Source organism: Anastrepha obliqua, chromosome 2 (genome assembly GCF_027943255.1).
Source record: "Anastrepha obliqua isolate idAnaObli1 chromosome 2, idAnaObli1_1.0, whole genome shotgun sequence".
In the NCBI taxonomy this organism is placed as follows: Eukaryota; Metazoa; Arthropoda; class Insecta; order Diptera; family Tephritidae; genus Anastrepha; species Anastrepha obliqua.
In genome coordinates, this window is record NC_072893.1 from 131,111,686 (window position 1) to 131,127,820 (window position 16,135).

General features: G+C 36.3%; 3 protein-coding genes across 7 annotated transcripts in view; 2 read left to right on the forward strand and 1 right to left on the reverse strand.

Moving 5' to 3' along the window:
* The first annotated feature begins 596 nt into the window (after window positions 1-596).
* LOC129236898 (thioredoxin, mitochondrial) lies at window positions 597-1,980 on the forward strand. 5 transcript variants are annotated; one of them, XM_054871188.1, is made up of 3 exons: window positions 597-804; window positions 1,175-1,378; window positions 1,457-1,980. In XM_054871188.1, exons 2-3 carry the CDS (start codon window positions 1,196-1,198, stop codon window positions 1,745-1,747), a joined length of 474 nt encoding a protein of 157 aa, XP_054727163.1. In that variant the 5' UTR covers window positions 597-804; window positions 1,175-1,195; the 3' UTR covers window positions 1,748-1,980. The 5 variants fall into 5 exon arrangements, with proteins under 5 accessions (XP_054727163.1, XP_054727167.1, XP_054727166.1 ...); XM_054871192.1 differs by lacking the exon at window positions 597-804 and adding an exon at window positions 872-892; XM_054871191.1 differs by lacking the exon at window positions 597-804 and adding an exon at window positions 879-971.
* LOC129236897 (5'-AMP-activated protein kinase catalytic subunit alpha-2) lies at window positions 1,857-4,844 on the reverse strand. The gene is made up of 2 exons (XM_054871187.1): window positions 4,094-4,844; window positions 1,857-3,976 (listed from the first exon to the last, which is right to left on the reverse strand). The coding sequence occupies exons 1-2, from the start codon at window positions 4,364-4,366 to the stop codon at window positions 2,555-2,557; spliced, it is 1,695 nt and encodes a 564-aa protein (XP_054727162.1). The 5' UTR covers window positions 4,367-4,844; the 3' UTR covers window positions 1,857-2,554.
* A 478-nt stretch (window positions 4,845-5,322) lies between these two features.
* Window positions 5,323-16,135, forward strand: part of LOC129236896 (carboxypeptidase D) — a 49,941-nt gene continuing 39,128 nt past the window's right edge. The window contains exon 1 of the mRNA XM_054871185.1: window positions 5,323-6,441. Coding sequence (XP_054727160.1) covers window positions 5,881-6,441 — 561 coding nt within the window. The 5' untranslated portion in view covers window positions 5,323-5,880. The remainder of the gene's footprint in view (window positions 6,442-16,135) is intronic.

Genomic DNA, 16,135 nt, shown 5'->3' on the forward strand with positions numbered 1-16,135 from the left:
TTGAGTAACTAGAAATGCGAGGAAAATTAGAATTCAACATAAACATGCCCCATAATATATTTTAAATTATACCTACTTTACTAGCAAAAATAATCGTGCATTTCCCAAGCAGTGTTCGGATGTTTGTCATCTTTGTTATCTTCCGTTTGCTTGAAAACCAACACATAACTCAGAACCTTCTCCCAAAAAAGAAGAAAACGAATGAAGCAACTGTCAAAAATTGGAAAGATTGGAAATACGAATAAGAAGAGCAAAGCGTGTCGCCGAGTACGGGAGACAAAATCCCTTCTCTCTTCCCCGACCGTCCTTCGCCACCGAACAAAATGTTTCCCTTCCAGATGTCTCCTCGTGTAAATCGGGTCCTTCCTGTTAATTTTTGTTGAAAAATGTGTCAGTGGTGAAATTGTCTTCGCGAGACGAGTACCCCTCGAAAATGAACACTTTCCAGTCATTAAGACTTCTCTATTCATTAACGTTCTCTGCGCCTTCTCTATGAATTTACGTTCTCTGGTAGCAGCACAGGGTATCGGTCTGATGTGATGTGCTATGCTCGTCAGTCGTGGTTGTTTGGTATGAAAATACATATGGCATCACTCCAAACGCCAGTGCATTGACATTTCTTAATCGCCAAAACTTTCCAATACACGGTTGAAAGAAAGAGAGGGCATTCTATCAGCCTTTTTTCCAGTGGACTTTTATTTTCAACACTTTACGCTGTTTTGTTTGATTCATTCACAATTCCTGCTAAAGCACCTAAATATAAAGGACTAATTTACATTAAATAACAGAGCCAATAGTAACAAGGTAAATTATTAATGAAGAGTTCTTGAATATTGGCTTAGAAGAAAATTAGATTAGTAGACGTCAGCCGAACAGCTGGGCGAAATCTGGGGTGAAAATAAAAACTGAAATTTATGTATATACGTGAGCTAAACCTTTGCTAGACATTTTCGTATATTTAAAAGCAACAGGTAAACAGTTTGTGTGTTGTGCGCTACAAAAATGCAAATAATATTTATCTCCCAAATGTGATACGTCATTTCAACTCAAAGTACGAGCGTTTACTCTTATTTTTTACCATCTGTATTTGATAAGATATTATCTGTGAGGAAAAATAATACAGTCTTATACTTATTGATTACTAGCAATACATTATTTTTGCATTGGGTTTCAGCTATAAAAAAATCAGCCGAAGATGCTAAAAATTGTTTCCCAAGGAGTTTCGCAACGTATAGTCGCTGGATTGGTAGGCAGCGCTCATAATAATTACCAACGTTTGCCACCCAGCGCAACTAAAGCCGCACAGAAATTTATATCGCAATCTTGCTGCTGCGGCCGTAAAGTTGTGGTCAAGGATCACTATGAGTTTGATCAAAAGGTGAATGCTAAGTCTTAAATTTTCAAATGTCAAGTGCATTATGTAATCAATACGGCTATTTTATTATTGAACTTTCAGGTAATAAATAGCGACAACCCAGTTGTGGTAAACTTTCACGCAGAGTGGTGTGATCCTTGCAAAATTCTTACTCCAAAAATGAGTGAACTTCTGGATGATTCGGAGGAAATCGACTTGGCTACCATAGATGTGGATTCAAATATGGATTTGGTTGAAACATTCGAAGTAAAGGCCGTACCTGCAGTGCTTGCTTTCCGAAATGGTGTGGTTGTTGATAAATTCATTGGACTAGTAGATGCAAATATTATAGAAAAATTAATCAACAAACTAAAACCCAAGAAACAGCTTTAAATCGCAACTACCATCATCATTAAAAAAAAAATATTTTACTGTAGTTACAGTACCGAGGAAGGTACTGAAGGTTTGCTGAAATAATTGTAATAGAAATAATTTTCCTATGTTGAGTTTGTAAGTAAAACTTTATTTACAACATTGTACTCTTCTGTTAAGTTAAGTATATTTTTTACATGTATTCCAATAATAACAATTTTTCCTGATTTAAGATATAAAATTATGCATTACGATGTGTTTAGTATCATTTGAAAGCACTGATGTGCGACATTAGCCATAATTAATAAACGAAGTGTAAATTTTTCGGCTTCCTACAATTGAAAAAAAATAGCCCATTTATTTCTTGTTAATATTTTTGAAACAGGTTATTAGACAATAATTAATCAAATCTTACAGTTGGCTCTTACTTAAAGAATATAGCTTTCTTTAGATTTGATTTTTTTCGCTAAATACTATAACAGAAAAAACTGCGATAAAACTTAATTTTCGAAATAAAAACCGTGTTTTTGAAAAGTTTCATTTGTTAAATTTCTAATAAAAGCGTTAGTGATACTACAATAATGAATATATTATTTTCTTATGATTCTAATACGTGATAGATGACTATCAAACGACGTTCCCATCTTAACTAAATAGGCACCTGCACCATTCCACTTTCTACCCGCTGCTAAAAATATGCATGTTCGACATTTTTTCCAATCAATATAGTGACCAAAGAATGTTTCTCAGACTCCTTATTTGCATAAGTTCAAAACTCTACTTCACTAATGGTTTCCCTCAATGACTACCTAAATTTCCTTCTGCCATTTAACGTGCCAGTTGTATGATCAAAGCGGCGCACATCTCGAAGAATTCCATTGTGTGGTGCCCTGTGGGCTGCTGCGGCATGGCACCCTGTACACTTAGTGGCGGTGGTGTCAAACTCTCCAATATAACATCATCTCCCTGCTCGACTTCATCGTTAGTTAGAGACTTAAAATCTAACAAGTAACTCTTGGAATCCACTTGATATAGCTGAAGCGACATCTTGGAGAACTTGCCTGTCTTAAGATTTTGGCGACGCACACGCACATGATACGGATTTATGATCTTCCATTCATAATCAAGAGCCTTCATGGCACGATACACTTCCTGCATAATATCGTTGGGCTTACTCTGCGATCGTATTCCCAAATGCCATTTAGCGCGCTTAATGGGAGTACCGCGTGCTGCTTTCTCGGGGAATGCAGCACCGCCCGATGCCTGTACCGACATGGCAAGTTGACGTTCGCGCATCGGTGCAATGCGTTCGGGATGAGGACGCATAGCGCCGCTAGTGCCGCCGGGTGTCGATGTGCCCGAAATTGAGCCTCCACCTGTGACTGTGGCTACCGGCCCAACAGGCTCCGACCTTTCACTAGGCGAGTGAGTGACAGGTGGTGGTGAACCGGCGACGAAAAAGTTGTTAATCTCCGTTTTGGCAGCCTCGTCAGCGAATCGCTTGTTATCAATAATTAAATGGTAAGCAATAGCCAGCTGATCGTGTGGATCGCCGCTGAGTAGCGCATTGTGCACCTCAGCCTCTTTTACGCCAAACTTGCCGCAAACTTCGGCAACTGCAACCGTGTCAATAACGTTCGAGTCCTGCTCAATAGATGAGGGGAAGAGGTATGAGGGTAAATCCTTTTGGAACCACTCGTGCTTTTTAATCTCCTCCATTGTAGCCCGTTTCAAAGGATCTACTTGCAGCATCTGACACACCAAATTGACCACCTGCTTATTTAGATATTCTGGTATTGGAAAAATACCCGATTTGATTTTTCGAAAAAGTGTAGGTACATGTTCGTCATCGAATGGAAGAGTGCCACATAGCAGTGCGTATAGAATTACACCGCATGACCATATATCTACTTCGGGACCAGCGTAGAGTTTGCCAGAAATCACCTCAGGCGCAGCATAATTCGGGGAGCCGCAGGAAGTGCGCAAGAACTCGCCATCTAACATCATGTTAGACAAACCGAAATCGGCGATCTTCACATGCAAATTATGATCAAGCAACAAATTTTCCGGCTTCAAGTCGCGATGTACCACCATGTGACGGTGACAGTAGTCTACACCGGATATTATCTGCTGGAAGAAGCGACGTGCTTCGTGCTCCTGCAACTTTCCATGCTTGACTATATAATCGAAAAGTTCACCACCGCTCACGTATTCCATAATCATAAAAATATCAGTAGGCGTGGAAATGACCTACATTAGAAGAAAAAGCAATAATAATAAATTGAAACAGATGACGTAAAAAAGATAGCAGCCCCTGTTGGTCTTTGTAATTCCACAACTAACCAAATCGACAATGTGTACACATACCTGATAAAGTTTAATGATGTGCGGATGCCTAAAGAGCTTCAAATTCTGTATCTCCCTGCGAATTTTTCCCACGACGTCGAGACTTTTAATCTTCTGTCGATTTAGTATCTTGACTGCCACTTTGTGGTGAGTCATCTGATGCTCGCCAATCTTTACCTTACCAAAGGTGCCCGTGCCAAGCGTAGCACCCAGCAGATAGTGGCCAATTTTAACGAGTGGTTGAGGGCCACTACCCGTGACCGCCTCGGCTGCGGCAGCACGTGATTGTGGCATAATGGCTAATGTGCAATTAGTAGCCGATATGCAAAGCTGTCCAAGCCTATAGAAGTGATCTTAATAACTTCGAGTGCTCCACTATGGTACGATGTTTCGGACTTCTGCTGAGGTCACGACAGTAAACGGACAAACACACGAGTACTTGTTACGTTTAGATGTATATTATATATTTTCCGAGCTCCACTTCCCTATCGCATTATTTTTCCTATAAATCTTAAAACTCTCTGCCACTGCTGCTTAATTACGCTGCTAGGGCAACGGCTGCTAATACGGGAAAATTGCCCTCAACAAACATTTAAATACGTTTAATGGCACCTCGTTTGCGGCTGAAATGCTTTGTCCCAATTTTTTAGCTTATAATTTCGATTTTCGTACTTATTGATGCAATTATGAACGTTTCTCACACTGTTAAAATTTTTTGCAATGACGAATGATAGTGAACGTTCATCGGTTTATCTGCGAATGACAACCTCGAAAATTTTCCAATTGTTTTTGACAGACGGGCACGCAAACACAGGGCGCTGTGTTTAAAAGTACGAATAATATATACTTGGTTAATGGGTAACTGTTTAAAAATACAATCAGAAACTTACGAATAAAAGTTTAGGGAGCAAAACTTATCGGATATTTAAAGTCAAATTTAGAACAGAATTCATGTTTGTAATGTTAAGTCTTTTTGGTCTTCAAAAGTTCCCTATGTCTCTGTGTGTATTATGACATCACTTTCTATATAAATTTAAATTGGTATGTATGTATTGTATAATTTTTTTACGCTAAGATAAAGTAATAAATGCCACAATTTACCGATTGCTGTATTCGGTTATGCGACTCCCAGCGACTCATTTACCTTGCCCACTTGTTTTTATAGAGGTGCGAATGTGTGGCTTCTTGTTTGTGTTTTGACAGTTGCAGCTTTTGTTATTCTGCTGCTGCTACTGCTACTACTGCTGCTAATGCCATTGAGTTGTTCAGTTTGTGTCGTTAACGTTGTTGGTTGGTCTAGTTCGTTTCGAATTTTTTGCGTCGAGTCGCTTTTTATTTGTTCATGCAATTAATAATATAAATAAAATTACCTCGCACATTTAAATATAACGTGAAAAACGGATTTTGTATTTCTCTGGTTGGGAACAGAAAGTGGGTAATTGTGAAAACGGGTGTGTTAAAATATCTGAAGGATCTGCAATTGCGCGTAGCGCAGACAAAGAAATCACGTAGCAGCAGAGAAATAATCCAACGTCAGCAAAGTAAATGCCAGCGGCCGTCAAAGTGCGCATTGCTGCGCAGTGCGTAAAAGTGATATTTTTCCGGAAAACAGATAGCTATTGTAATTAATAATTATTATCAGTGGAAAAAAGTGAAAAATTGTTTTTGTTACCAATTCGCGTCCGGTGAAACGCAAAATAATTCTAAAATTTTCTCATAAATCATATAGCTGTGTGGGTGTGTATGTAAACGGGTGCACTTTCGAAGTGATTTTAGTTACAACTTAAAATAAATTAAATTGCAACGCAATGCTTTTCATACCATTTACGTCTGCGCAAAGCGTATACGCCTATCTCATTGTCTTTATTATTACATGGAGCAACATGCAAAAGGGCGTCGAAGCCGGCGCAAATATTACTGCTGCGGCCGGCGTCGCAGCTACTGCTGAGGCAGCGGTAGCTTCTACACCACCCGCAGCGATTGTGGAAGATGAATCTTTTATAACCCACCCACCGCCGCATTTTCTAAGCAATGGTGAAATAAGTGCTTTATTTGCGAAGCTTCAGGATCTTTTTCCACATCTCGCTTCGAAATATTCCATCGGCAAAACGGTGAAGGGTCGTGAAATATATGCGCTTGCGTTGACAGCACGCAGCAAAAATGACAAAAATGGTAATCTGTTGCGACCGCTGGTTAAGGTGACTGCCAATATACACGGTGATGAGACGCTCGGTAGACAAATGGTGATATTTCTAGCACAATACTTGACAAAAAATTACGCGAACCTGCCGGAGGTGCAACGACTGCTGAACAACACTGAAATCCACTTATTGCCCAGTTGCAATCCTGACGGCTTTGCGGCAGCAAAGGTAAGTATTAGCTGAAAAATGAAAATATGCAATAATAATAATGCGAGTAAAAACTTAAGAGACTCAAATACATAATCTACTGCTCATAAATAAACGCGATACTTATAGGCACTTGTTTCAAATAAGGTGATGAAGATTGAGGAAACAAGTACCTGTCAAGAGGATTATTCCTTGAGCAAAGCTTAAACAAATACAATTCGAATTGAACCAAATTGCAAATATGTATGTATAAATGAAAACAAGCAAATTACTTTACTATCCAAAAAATAAGAAAGTTACATATAATTTTGGAGGTTGCTTTAAAGTTCATGGGAATACCGTCTTTCGAAAGAAAGATCAAATCACAATTTTGCCTCACATATCACAGATTACTTCCATGTTTTTTCTGCCTACTGCTTTAAAATTTTTCTGTTTTATTTGCTTCGGTTGAGAGGTTGGAGTCCGAAGTAATGATATGTTTAATTTAACTTCAATTAATTGTGTATGCAAGCGAAAAACAGATGTATTACACAGATAAAAAGAAAAAAAACCAAGAAGAAAACCAAAACCTCTCTCTAATTTTTTATTATTCTGAAAAACCAAATGTACCATTGCAGATGGCGATTACTTGGCCTGTGAATGTGTGTTTTGCTTTTTAATTCTATCATCTTAAAATATCGTGCATTAGTAACATTTGTGAAACATTTGTGCCTTAGCAGCATTCTGAGGCAACATATTGCATTGCAATAATAAATAGCAGCACTCCTTAAAACTCAATAATGAATTCGCGAAAAAACTAAAAATTTCCATAAGGGTATACCAGTGTTAAGCCTTTCATACAAATCTGTGTACATATTGGTAGTAGAAACATAACACTCATTAACACTTCTATGTATACATTTTCACATTTTTAACCATTTAATGATCCATTTCCTTCAAGAAATGTTTGCTCCCATTTTTTGTAGCCAATGACTACAATTCAGTTTTTATTTCTAGACTTACTGTTTAATATTGCTTTTCGGTTTTACTTCTTCTCTCACTAAAATACTTTCTACAGAAAAAGAAAATTTGAAATTATTAACTAAAAATTATTTTTCCCAAGCAAATCTGAAATTGCTTTGATATACAGTGCTGGGAAAATAATATAAATAAAAAATGTTCAGTATGTACATATGTATATACTATAAATTTAGTTTTAAATTTAAATTTACGTAAAGTCGTTTCTATTATTTTTTTCGACACTGTAATCTCCTAAAAAATATGCATACAAATGCTGGTTTGTTAAGGTTTCGCGATGTGAAATGAATGTAACAAAAATAGACAAAGAAAAAGATGCTTGTTTCGAATTACCATATAAAATTTTAGAAATGCAAAACAAGGGAAGTCTTGTTTTCGATTTATAATGATAAGCGAGTCAATATGTATTTTGATGATTAACAAAATATTGGGTTAACTAATAAAGTCAAATATATAATTAATAATAAAATATAAATCTTATAGTTTCATGTCGCCTCGGAGCGACTCCTATGAAAATTTCCTTTTTCAAAGTAAACAATTTTGTGCAAAGCTTATTCTATTTATCAGTTTTTGCAGTGAACAATTTAAGAATACTACTTAGTTTTATTTTATTGAAGATTTGGCATTTTTTATTGGAAGTTTTTAATTTAGCAAAAAATACCGAAGCATAATTTTGAATAACTTTAAAATATACATATGTATTTGCAAAATCAGCAAACGTATAAATAAACACATCATGCATATGTATGTGTGTACATACACCCCACACAACAGACATGTGATAAGCTGGGTTCTGCCTAAATGAATCCGAGCCGAATGTGGGGTTGTTTTTATTCATTATACGAGTATACGACATATCTTTATCTCCCATTTGCATTGAGGTTTTTTTTTGTTTGTAGCTACAAATAAATGTTACTACTATGTATGTATGTATGCATGAATGCGCGTATCAAAATGTTGCTGCTTCAAGTATCTCAGTTGTTGTACGCTAGTGTGAAGTACCACTATCTTCTTCCAATAACAACCTTTAATGACTACCGAGAGACTGAGAGGTAGCTGTCACAGTTTCACGAAACGAACTGTGTATTTGTATGAAAATGCAAATAATAGCAATAAACAATGTAAGAAATGATGAAGACAAACAGCAACAACACAAGCAATGAGATATACATATTGCATGTAGATAAATTACATTACATATGTATGCATATGTGTGCAATAACTACATGTAAGTAGCTACAAACCATAGCATTTTGTCACGTGCCTTCTCTACTTGTGATAAGAAGGCGGGCGCTCAATAGTGGAATGAACTGCGAAAAAATGAATCGAAGACAAGTCAACGATGCGGCCTAGTAAATGCCCGTGTTTTCTGACTTTTTTTCTTGTTGTAACTTCCACTTGAAAATTTCAACAATAATGGAAAATAAATTTCAAAATTCCAGTTCGAATGTTTTCTTCCGGCAACGCCTTCTTACTTTTTATTTATTTGCATATATACATATATATAAAATTCAAATTATGTATGTATCTATAGATCGACTTGCGTCCTAAACGCATAAACCGATCGTAACCAAATTTGAAACACGAACTAGATACCTTACCGGGATGGTCATGGGCTAAAAAATATTTTGATATATATAGGGGGCGTGGCACCTCCCATACAAATGGAATTTTTAACAGTCCGTATTTCTGGAAGTATTTACGTTAGACTACTGAAATTTGGTAAGGGGTTATATGACATTAATCCTTACCACATCCAGAAAAACTGCGTATAACGAAAAAGGGGGCGTGGCACCTCCCATACAACTGGAATTTTGTATAGTCCATATCTCTGGAAGTATTTAGGCTAGACCAATGAAATTTGGGAAGGGGTTATATGAGGTTAATCCCATATAAATGCAATTTTTCATTGTCCATATCTCCGGAAGTATTTGGGCTAGACAACTGAAATTTGGTAAGAGATTATATAAGGTTAGTACCTAACACCTGCATGAAAACTGGTGATAGCTAGAAATGGGGCGCGACACCTCCTATACAAATGGGATTTTTCATGCTGCATATCACTGGACGCATTTATGGTAGAATACCAAAAATTGGTAAAAAGTTTAATGAAGCTAGTATTTAGTACTCCTAGAAAAAATATGAGCTTAGAGAAAAATTGGGGTTAGACCATTTGATATTGAAACGAATTTATATTATCAACGATAGAGGTATTGCTGAATTGAATGCATTCTCTTATTGGTAAAGCTTTATCGGTAAGTAAACAGTCCAGCAATCTAACCAACTCAGGTTTTACCCATGGCCAATTATATGTACCCTGCTCCAGAGTTGGCGCACCGAAAAATCTTTTTATTTATACTCAAAATAATATAACAAAAAATGTCGTATATCCGTTCGTTTTAAATAATACCTAAACTGACTTAAAAAAGTTAAAGTTGTTTTATTTACATTGCATACTTTTTGATAGAAATGTGGGGTGAAACCCACGGGTATAAGCTAGTTGTATAATATATGTATATATTTTTTGTTTTGTTTACGCTATCATTTTGTGTGTGTCAGTGTGTAATTTTGAGTCATCTTCATCAATTAAAACAACCGACTGGTTAGGTAACGTTCCCACGACAGTCGGTTCTACGTTACCGGAACGGCCAAGGACTGTCACTTCAGGAGTATTCCCCATATATGTATGTATGGGGAATGATTATGCTGCTACAACAACAACAATTGGTTTGGCAAAACCGTTAGCGTTTAAATCGGAATTCATTGATGCCAGTTCGTACGTAAGCACTTACAGTTGTGTACAAAGTAATATGTATACAAAAGTAAATAAAATTGGAAGATTTTAGTAGTTAACAAAACTAATTCATTGCTTATAAAGCTGAAGCTGAAGCAATTGTTGTGCCATATTTTTTTTGTTTCACACCTTGCTTTAGTCGGTTAATAATGTCGTACTTGGTCCGATTATCTATATTGAGATTTATAAAAGCAAATTTTTCAACGCAAATTTATTTATAAGCCGATCACAATTAACAAAGCAAGCAAGTAATTGAAGACCTGCCAGATTTATTATAACAAAGATTTATAGACACAGCTGACTAAAATGTTGGCACAGTTTTTGTTAGTGAAATATTCAATTCAATATTCGGTGCAACTTAATCACATAAGATATCGATTTTTAATGATAACTTATTTCGTATTAACTGTAAGATCGCCTTAAACAAGATTCTCTGAAAATTGTTTAACCTAATCTAAGCTAAAAGACGAAAAGAATATGTATTTTCTCGAAATTCGCCTGGTTATTTTAACCCGAGACCTGACGACGGTTCGTTCTAGCCCAATATTTTATCGCAAAGTACTGTATATTCTTTTGTTGAAACAATGGTTCAGTGTCTAAAAAATAACACATTTTATAAAAGTTCTCTGCTGATTAACAGAGAGAAAATCAATGTCACTGAATCTAAGCTTTACTTAAAACCTATGCCTTTCACTTTCAAAAAACACTTTTGAATACCTGTACTTTCACGAAATAATTTGTCTGAGAGAAAATCTGGCTTGTTCTGGCTTCATACAACAAAGCATTAACTTTTCTTGAAAGTAATGACGTCTTTCGAAAGTGTTCAAATGTATGTATAATATTTTCTAAAGAGATTATTCTTTTTGTAACGCGTAGGTCAAAAAATTACACCGTTAATCGGTGCGGGTGTTTTTCATTTTACTTGGGTGTGCAATAAATTCTGATTCTTAGTTGTGCTTAATAATTTTCACACAACTGTATAGTATACATATATTTTATTTATGTGTTTTCCCATTTATTCCAATGTGTTTTTGTTTTTACCAAACTGTATTAACCATATAGGCTAAAAAAAAAATTGCCGAAAACTTGTCCATTTTACAATACTAATACATATACATACATACAGGGTGAACGATATGAAGTGTTACCAACTTCACACTGCTTGTATCTATGTAACAGCTCATGACATCAACGTCAAAATTGTTCTAATGACAGTTCAACATATTGTTTATAAGCCATCAAAAGCATTTGCGTCCCAGTTTTGTTGAACTTTTTTTTTCTGTGATGGAATTCAAACGTAATAGTGTTATATTTGGCTGGAAAATCACAACCAGTCATTATCAAAGTGAATAAAATGTTTGCGTATCGCACTATAGAACGTTACAATAATACTGGTAGCATTGCAAAACGCTATGGAGGTGGACCAAAAAAAACCGCAACAACGCCAGAAAGTGAAGGCTCGACTTGAACGAAATCCCTGTCGAAGTGGAAGAAAAATGGCCAAAGAACTGAAAATATCGCAAGACAGCATTCGACGCATATTGAAAAACGAGCTCAAGGTAAAGGCTTACAAGTTCCGAAAAGCACACGATCTTTCACCCCAGCAAAAAAAAGCTCGGTGCGAAAGAGCAAAGGAGTTGTTGCGCTTGCACGAACGTGGCGAATTTCCTAACATTGCGTTTTCTGATGAAAACAATTTTCCAATTGAGCAGTTCATAAACACTCAAAACGATCGTGTTTACTTGACCGAACGCTCATACGAGAATTCGAGCCTACGTATGGCCACTCGAAGCAATTTCCCATCGCAAGTAATGGTTTGGGCCACGGTGACCGCTGATGGACGCTCTCTAATCGTTTTTATCGAGCGTGGGGTCAAAGCAAATGCGAGTTATTATGGGGAAAATGTCTTAGAAGCTGCTTTAGAGCCGTGGACACGCAAACATTTCGGTCGTAGACCATGGACGTTCCAACAGGACTCGGCACCGTCTCATAAAGCTCGTGTGAACCAAGAATGGTTAAAAAATCATGTTCCACATTTCATTTCGTCCACACAATGGCTTTCGAATTCGCCAGACGCAAATCCGATGGACTATTCCATCTGGTCCATTTTGGAGAGCAAGGTGAGGACTATAAAATATGCCAGTATGGATGCGCTGAAAAAAGCGATTATACGAGAAAAAAGCGATTATAAAATACCTCAATATCACATTCGTACAGCATGCAACTCATTTTTTGACCGTTTGAAGGCTATAGTCAAGGCAAAATGTCATATCGAGCTAAAGCGAATGTATGTTAAAATTGTAATTATTTTTGAACAATTTTGCCTCTGAAATCAATAAAAGCTAATTTCACACAAAAAAGTTATGGTGTTTTGAATAGGTAACACTTTATATCGTTCACCCTGTATATATGTATGCAAAGCAAGTGGCTTCTGATGCCGCAGTACAAAAAACGTGTTTATTTTCATGCTGTCAAATAAGGGTACGTCAAATACTTATTCCACATTGTTTAATACTTTGGTTTTAGCTTAGTTGCTTTAAATGCCGCTTTACGCCTATTATTCGTTAAAAACTTTAAGGTTTCTTGCTGGCGCCCATAAATGCTTGCTGACACCTTCTGCTGCCTTCTTTGTTTCTATTTTATGAGTTTTTTGCCTCGATTGCTTTTGCGTTATTTTCGCTTAAATATTTTGCTTTCTGTTTTATGGCTTGACTTTTCAATTTTCATCTTAATTTTTTTCGTCAAACCTTTCGCAGTGCAGTCGCGGAGCGCTTTTTTGAAAGTAAATTTGTTTGCGCTTTTTTTATGTTTTGTGATGCCTTCAATAAATTGTTGGCTTAGAAATAACTGTATTTAAAGATAAATTATTCCTTCCTTTCTTTTGTGGTTACGTTTCTTTATGATTTCACGCTTTTCGGAATATATATATTTTTTTTTATATTTTTGTATTTGTGCTTCTCTTTATTCCTCTATTTCGCCTAATTTTTCATCTTTCATTGAATTTTATTAGATCTCTATATGAATTTAAGTGGCATAATTTTACATATTTCTCGTAATTAATGCCAATTATTTGAGATGACGCCTTTCACTTCACACTACTTTTCCTCAAAGGCCCCCTATAGCGTTTCATTGAGTCACATTTGAAATGTTCCAGTTTTTGTTATTGCTCCATGGCAATACAACCACTTCTGAAAGAAAGTCGTCAGTTAGGCAGAGCAAAAAAACATATTATCATATTTTAAGCTGAAATTTCATATTTTTCATGACCTCAGCACCCGTCGCAGATAAGGTTAGTTTAATCAGTAAATTTCCATTTAAGGAGACAGATACCGGCCATATTTTCCTTGATTTAAAATTATTTAAAACTAGCTTTAACCCGCGGCCCCGCTCGCGTCGGAGTTGAATTTGAATTTGAAAAGGTCGCACCAAGGAGCACCAGGAGGTTTGGTGGCTCCTAAAACACTCAGGCTAAAGAGCCCATTGTATTTAAAGCTCTGGAAAGGAGGTAGATAGTCAAGTAGGGAAGGAGAAAAGTATCAGAGAAAGAGATAGGAAAGAATAGAGATAGTTAGTCCTGTGAGAATTTTCCAGATTCTTTGGTAAATCTGTAAATATCCTCCAGTTTTAGAGAACGAATATTACTCATTCTCTTAACATCGGAACCCAATACTCATAGCCGTGCTGTAGCAAAGGCAAGACACTCACAGAGAAAGTGCTCAGTACTATCCGCCTCCTCCAAGCATGACAGCCATACCGGGTCCTCGATGATTGCAATGGTGGTCATATGCTGGCCCCATTGGTTGTGTCCTGTAATGATGCCGACCATCAACTGAATGTCTTTCCTTCTAAGTTTTAGTAGAAAATTTTACAGTTTTCTGTTCGGACTTGTCACAAAACACTTTGCAGTTCTGCACCGTTCCAGACCGGACCATCGCTCTTTATGTAGTATAGATTTCCTACATAATCGCTGATCCAATTCTTGATTCCTGCGGAACTGATTCCGATTATTGGCTCTGGCCCCTGTGGGGGCACCGCTGATCCACGGTTGGCCAATTCGCCGGCGATTTCGTTTCCTTGAACACCGGAGTGTCCCGGAACCCATATAAGTACAAGCCTGTTTTGTCTTGCGACAGAATTAAGCTTCTTACATTCTTGAACAATCTTTGAGGTTTGCTTCGCGTTCTTCAGGGCCTTCAATGCAGCCTGACTGTCACTGAAAACTCCAATCTGTTTCCCGCTCCATCTCCTCTCGATTATCCATTCGGCAACTTTCGGGATGGCAAAAACTTCTGTTTGGAAAACAGTTGCCATTCCCCCCATAGCATAGGAGTAGGAGTAGTTTTGAGGGATTTAGGATATGTATATAAAATAATAATTAATAATTAATTACCATAATATTACAATACCAGACATCCGTTGCTATGTCTGTTGGAAGGGAGTGTCATCATAAAAACATGCCTATAACCTTCATTGGGTGAAAATATGAATGTATAATAATTTTTACGTCATTTGGTGTTGTCGTTTCGTAGTGATGCGCGGACAACGTACAGACATTCACCTTTATAGTATAGATAAAGAAGTCAATATATTTTTTTCTAAATTGGCATACAGTTTATACATTAAAATAATATACAATTTTTTTTATTTTAATCATTTAAAATGGCGGATATACACTCAATTCTTCCAGGAAGGTCACAGCGGGGCTTCTCAATCGGCGGGAATTGTAGCATCGACGTCAGTGACCTGAATACAAAAAACCAAACATTTTTCTTGTTTATTAATGTCATAATTACTATATAAATTAACAATAAATGGAAAAAAAATCGTAGAATAAAATGCTTAAAAAAACAATAAATGGAAAAAAATCATGGAATAAAATGCTTAAAAAAAATTGCTTCGAAAAAATTATTTTTTCCAAAAATGTTCGAAAACTTGAAACACATAGAAAGTAATATCATTAAAAAGATGTGTGCGAAATTTCAGGGGATCGATCAATAACTTTTCGAGTTATCGTGTACGCCAATCCGAAAAATATAGTTTTGAGAAAAATGTGTCTAAAATCGGCAACGTAACTATACTTCTCCCAGCGCTCGAACGCAAAGAACAGAGTCGTCACGGTTGACGATCTATAATATAAGAAATACTTAAATTTACGCTCTAAATTTTAAATTTTCATTTAAAAAGTACCTCATGCAGCTGATTCAGCATTGTAAACTATGTTTTGTTTTCAACTGATTGCGCCAAACGTTGGCTGTGTGAGGCTCCTATTACGTATGTCCGTTGACAGCTAATTAGAAACGCAGTATTTTGACTACTTTAATTTGTTTTTTAGTTTCCAACAATTTTTTTATAAAAACAACAAATATCATATAAGTCAAAATTTAAAGCTTTGTATATTTTGCATTAATCACTAGCTCACTAGTTTCCATATTTCCAGTTCAGTGTAGTCTTTTCTAGGAATTTTGCACTCCTCTTTTTAATTTTTGTTTTCCACCAACACTCACTCACTCACTCAGCAGTCATTTCTATCCCACTGACAAGTCAAATGAAACTGGTTTTTCCTCTTTTCTCTTCCATTATAAAGCAGAATGATACGCCGCAAATTGAACGAAATAAAGCAATCGTCGTTATTTATGTAAATAGTACACGGAACGGAAATGACATAAAAATGACAGCATTAGATATGTTAGAGATGTGCGAGTTACAAAACAAATTACGCCAATTTCTCCGATCTCACATAAAAAACAAAACAAAATTATGGAGAGCAATGTTTTTGATTCCATGTTTTTTTTTTAATTTTTTGTCTCTGAACGTAAAATAGAACGTTTTTTGGTTTATTATCTGAATTCTACTGTGGACGTACTATCGACTAAAAAAATGCTTCTACTGATACGAGTTCCATCT

Bases quoted from the DNA above. Each gene is read 5' to 3' on its own strand.
- LOC129236898 (XM_054871188.1), top strand. From the start codon at position 1,196: ATGCTAAAAATTGTTTCCCAAGGAGTTTCGCAACGTATAGTCGCTGGA. The intron at 1,379-1,456 runs GTGAATGCTAAG...TTGAACTTTCAG, and splicing joins ACTATGAGTTTGATCAAAAG to GTAATAAATAGCGACAACCC.
- LOC129236897 (XM_054871187.1), bottom strand. From the start codon at position 4,366: ATGCCACAATCACGTGCTGCCGCAGCCGAGGCGGTCACGGGTAGTGGC. The intron at 3,977-4,093 runs GTATGTGTACAC...CTTCTAATGTAG, and splicing joins ACATCATTAAACTTTATCAG to GTCATTTCCACGCCTACTGA.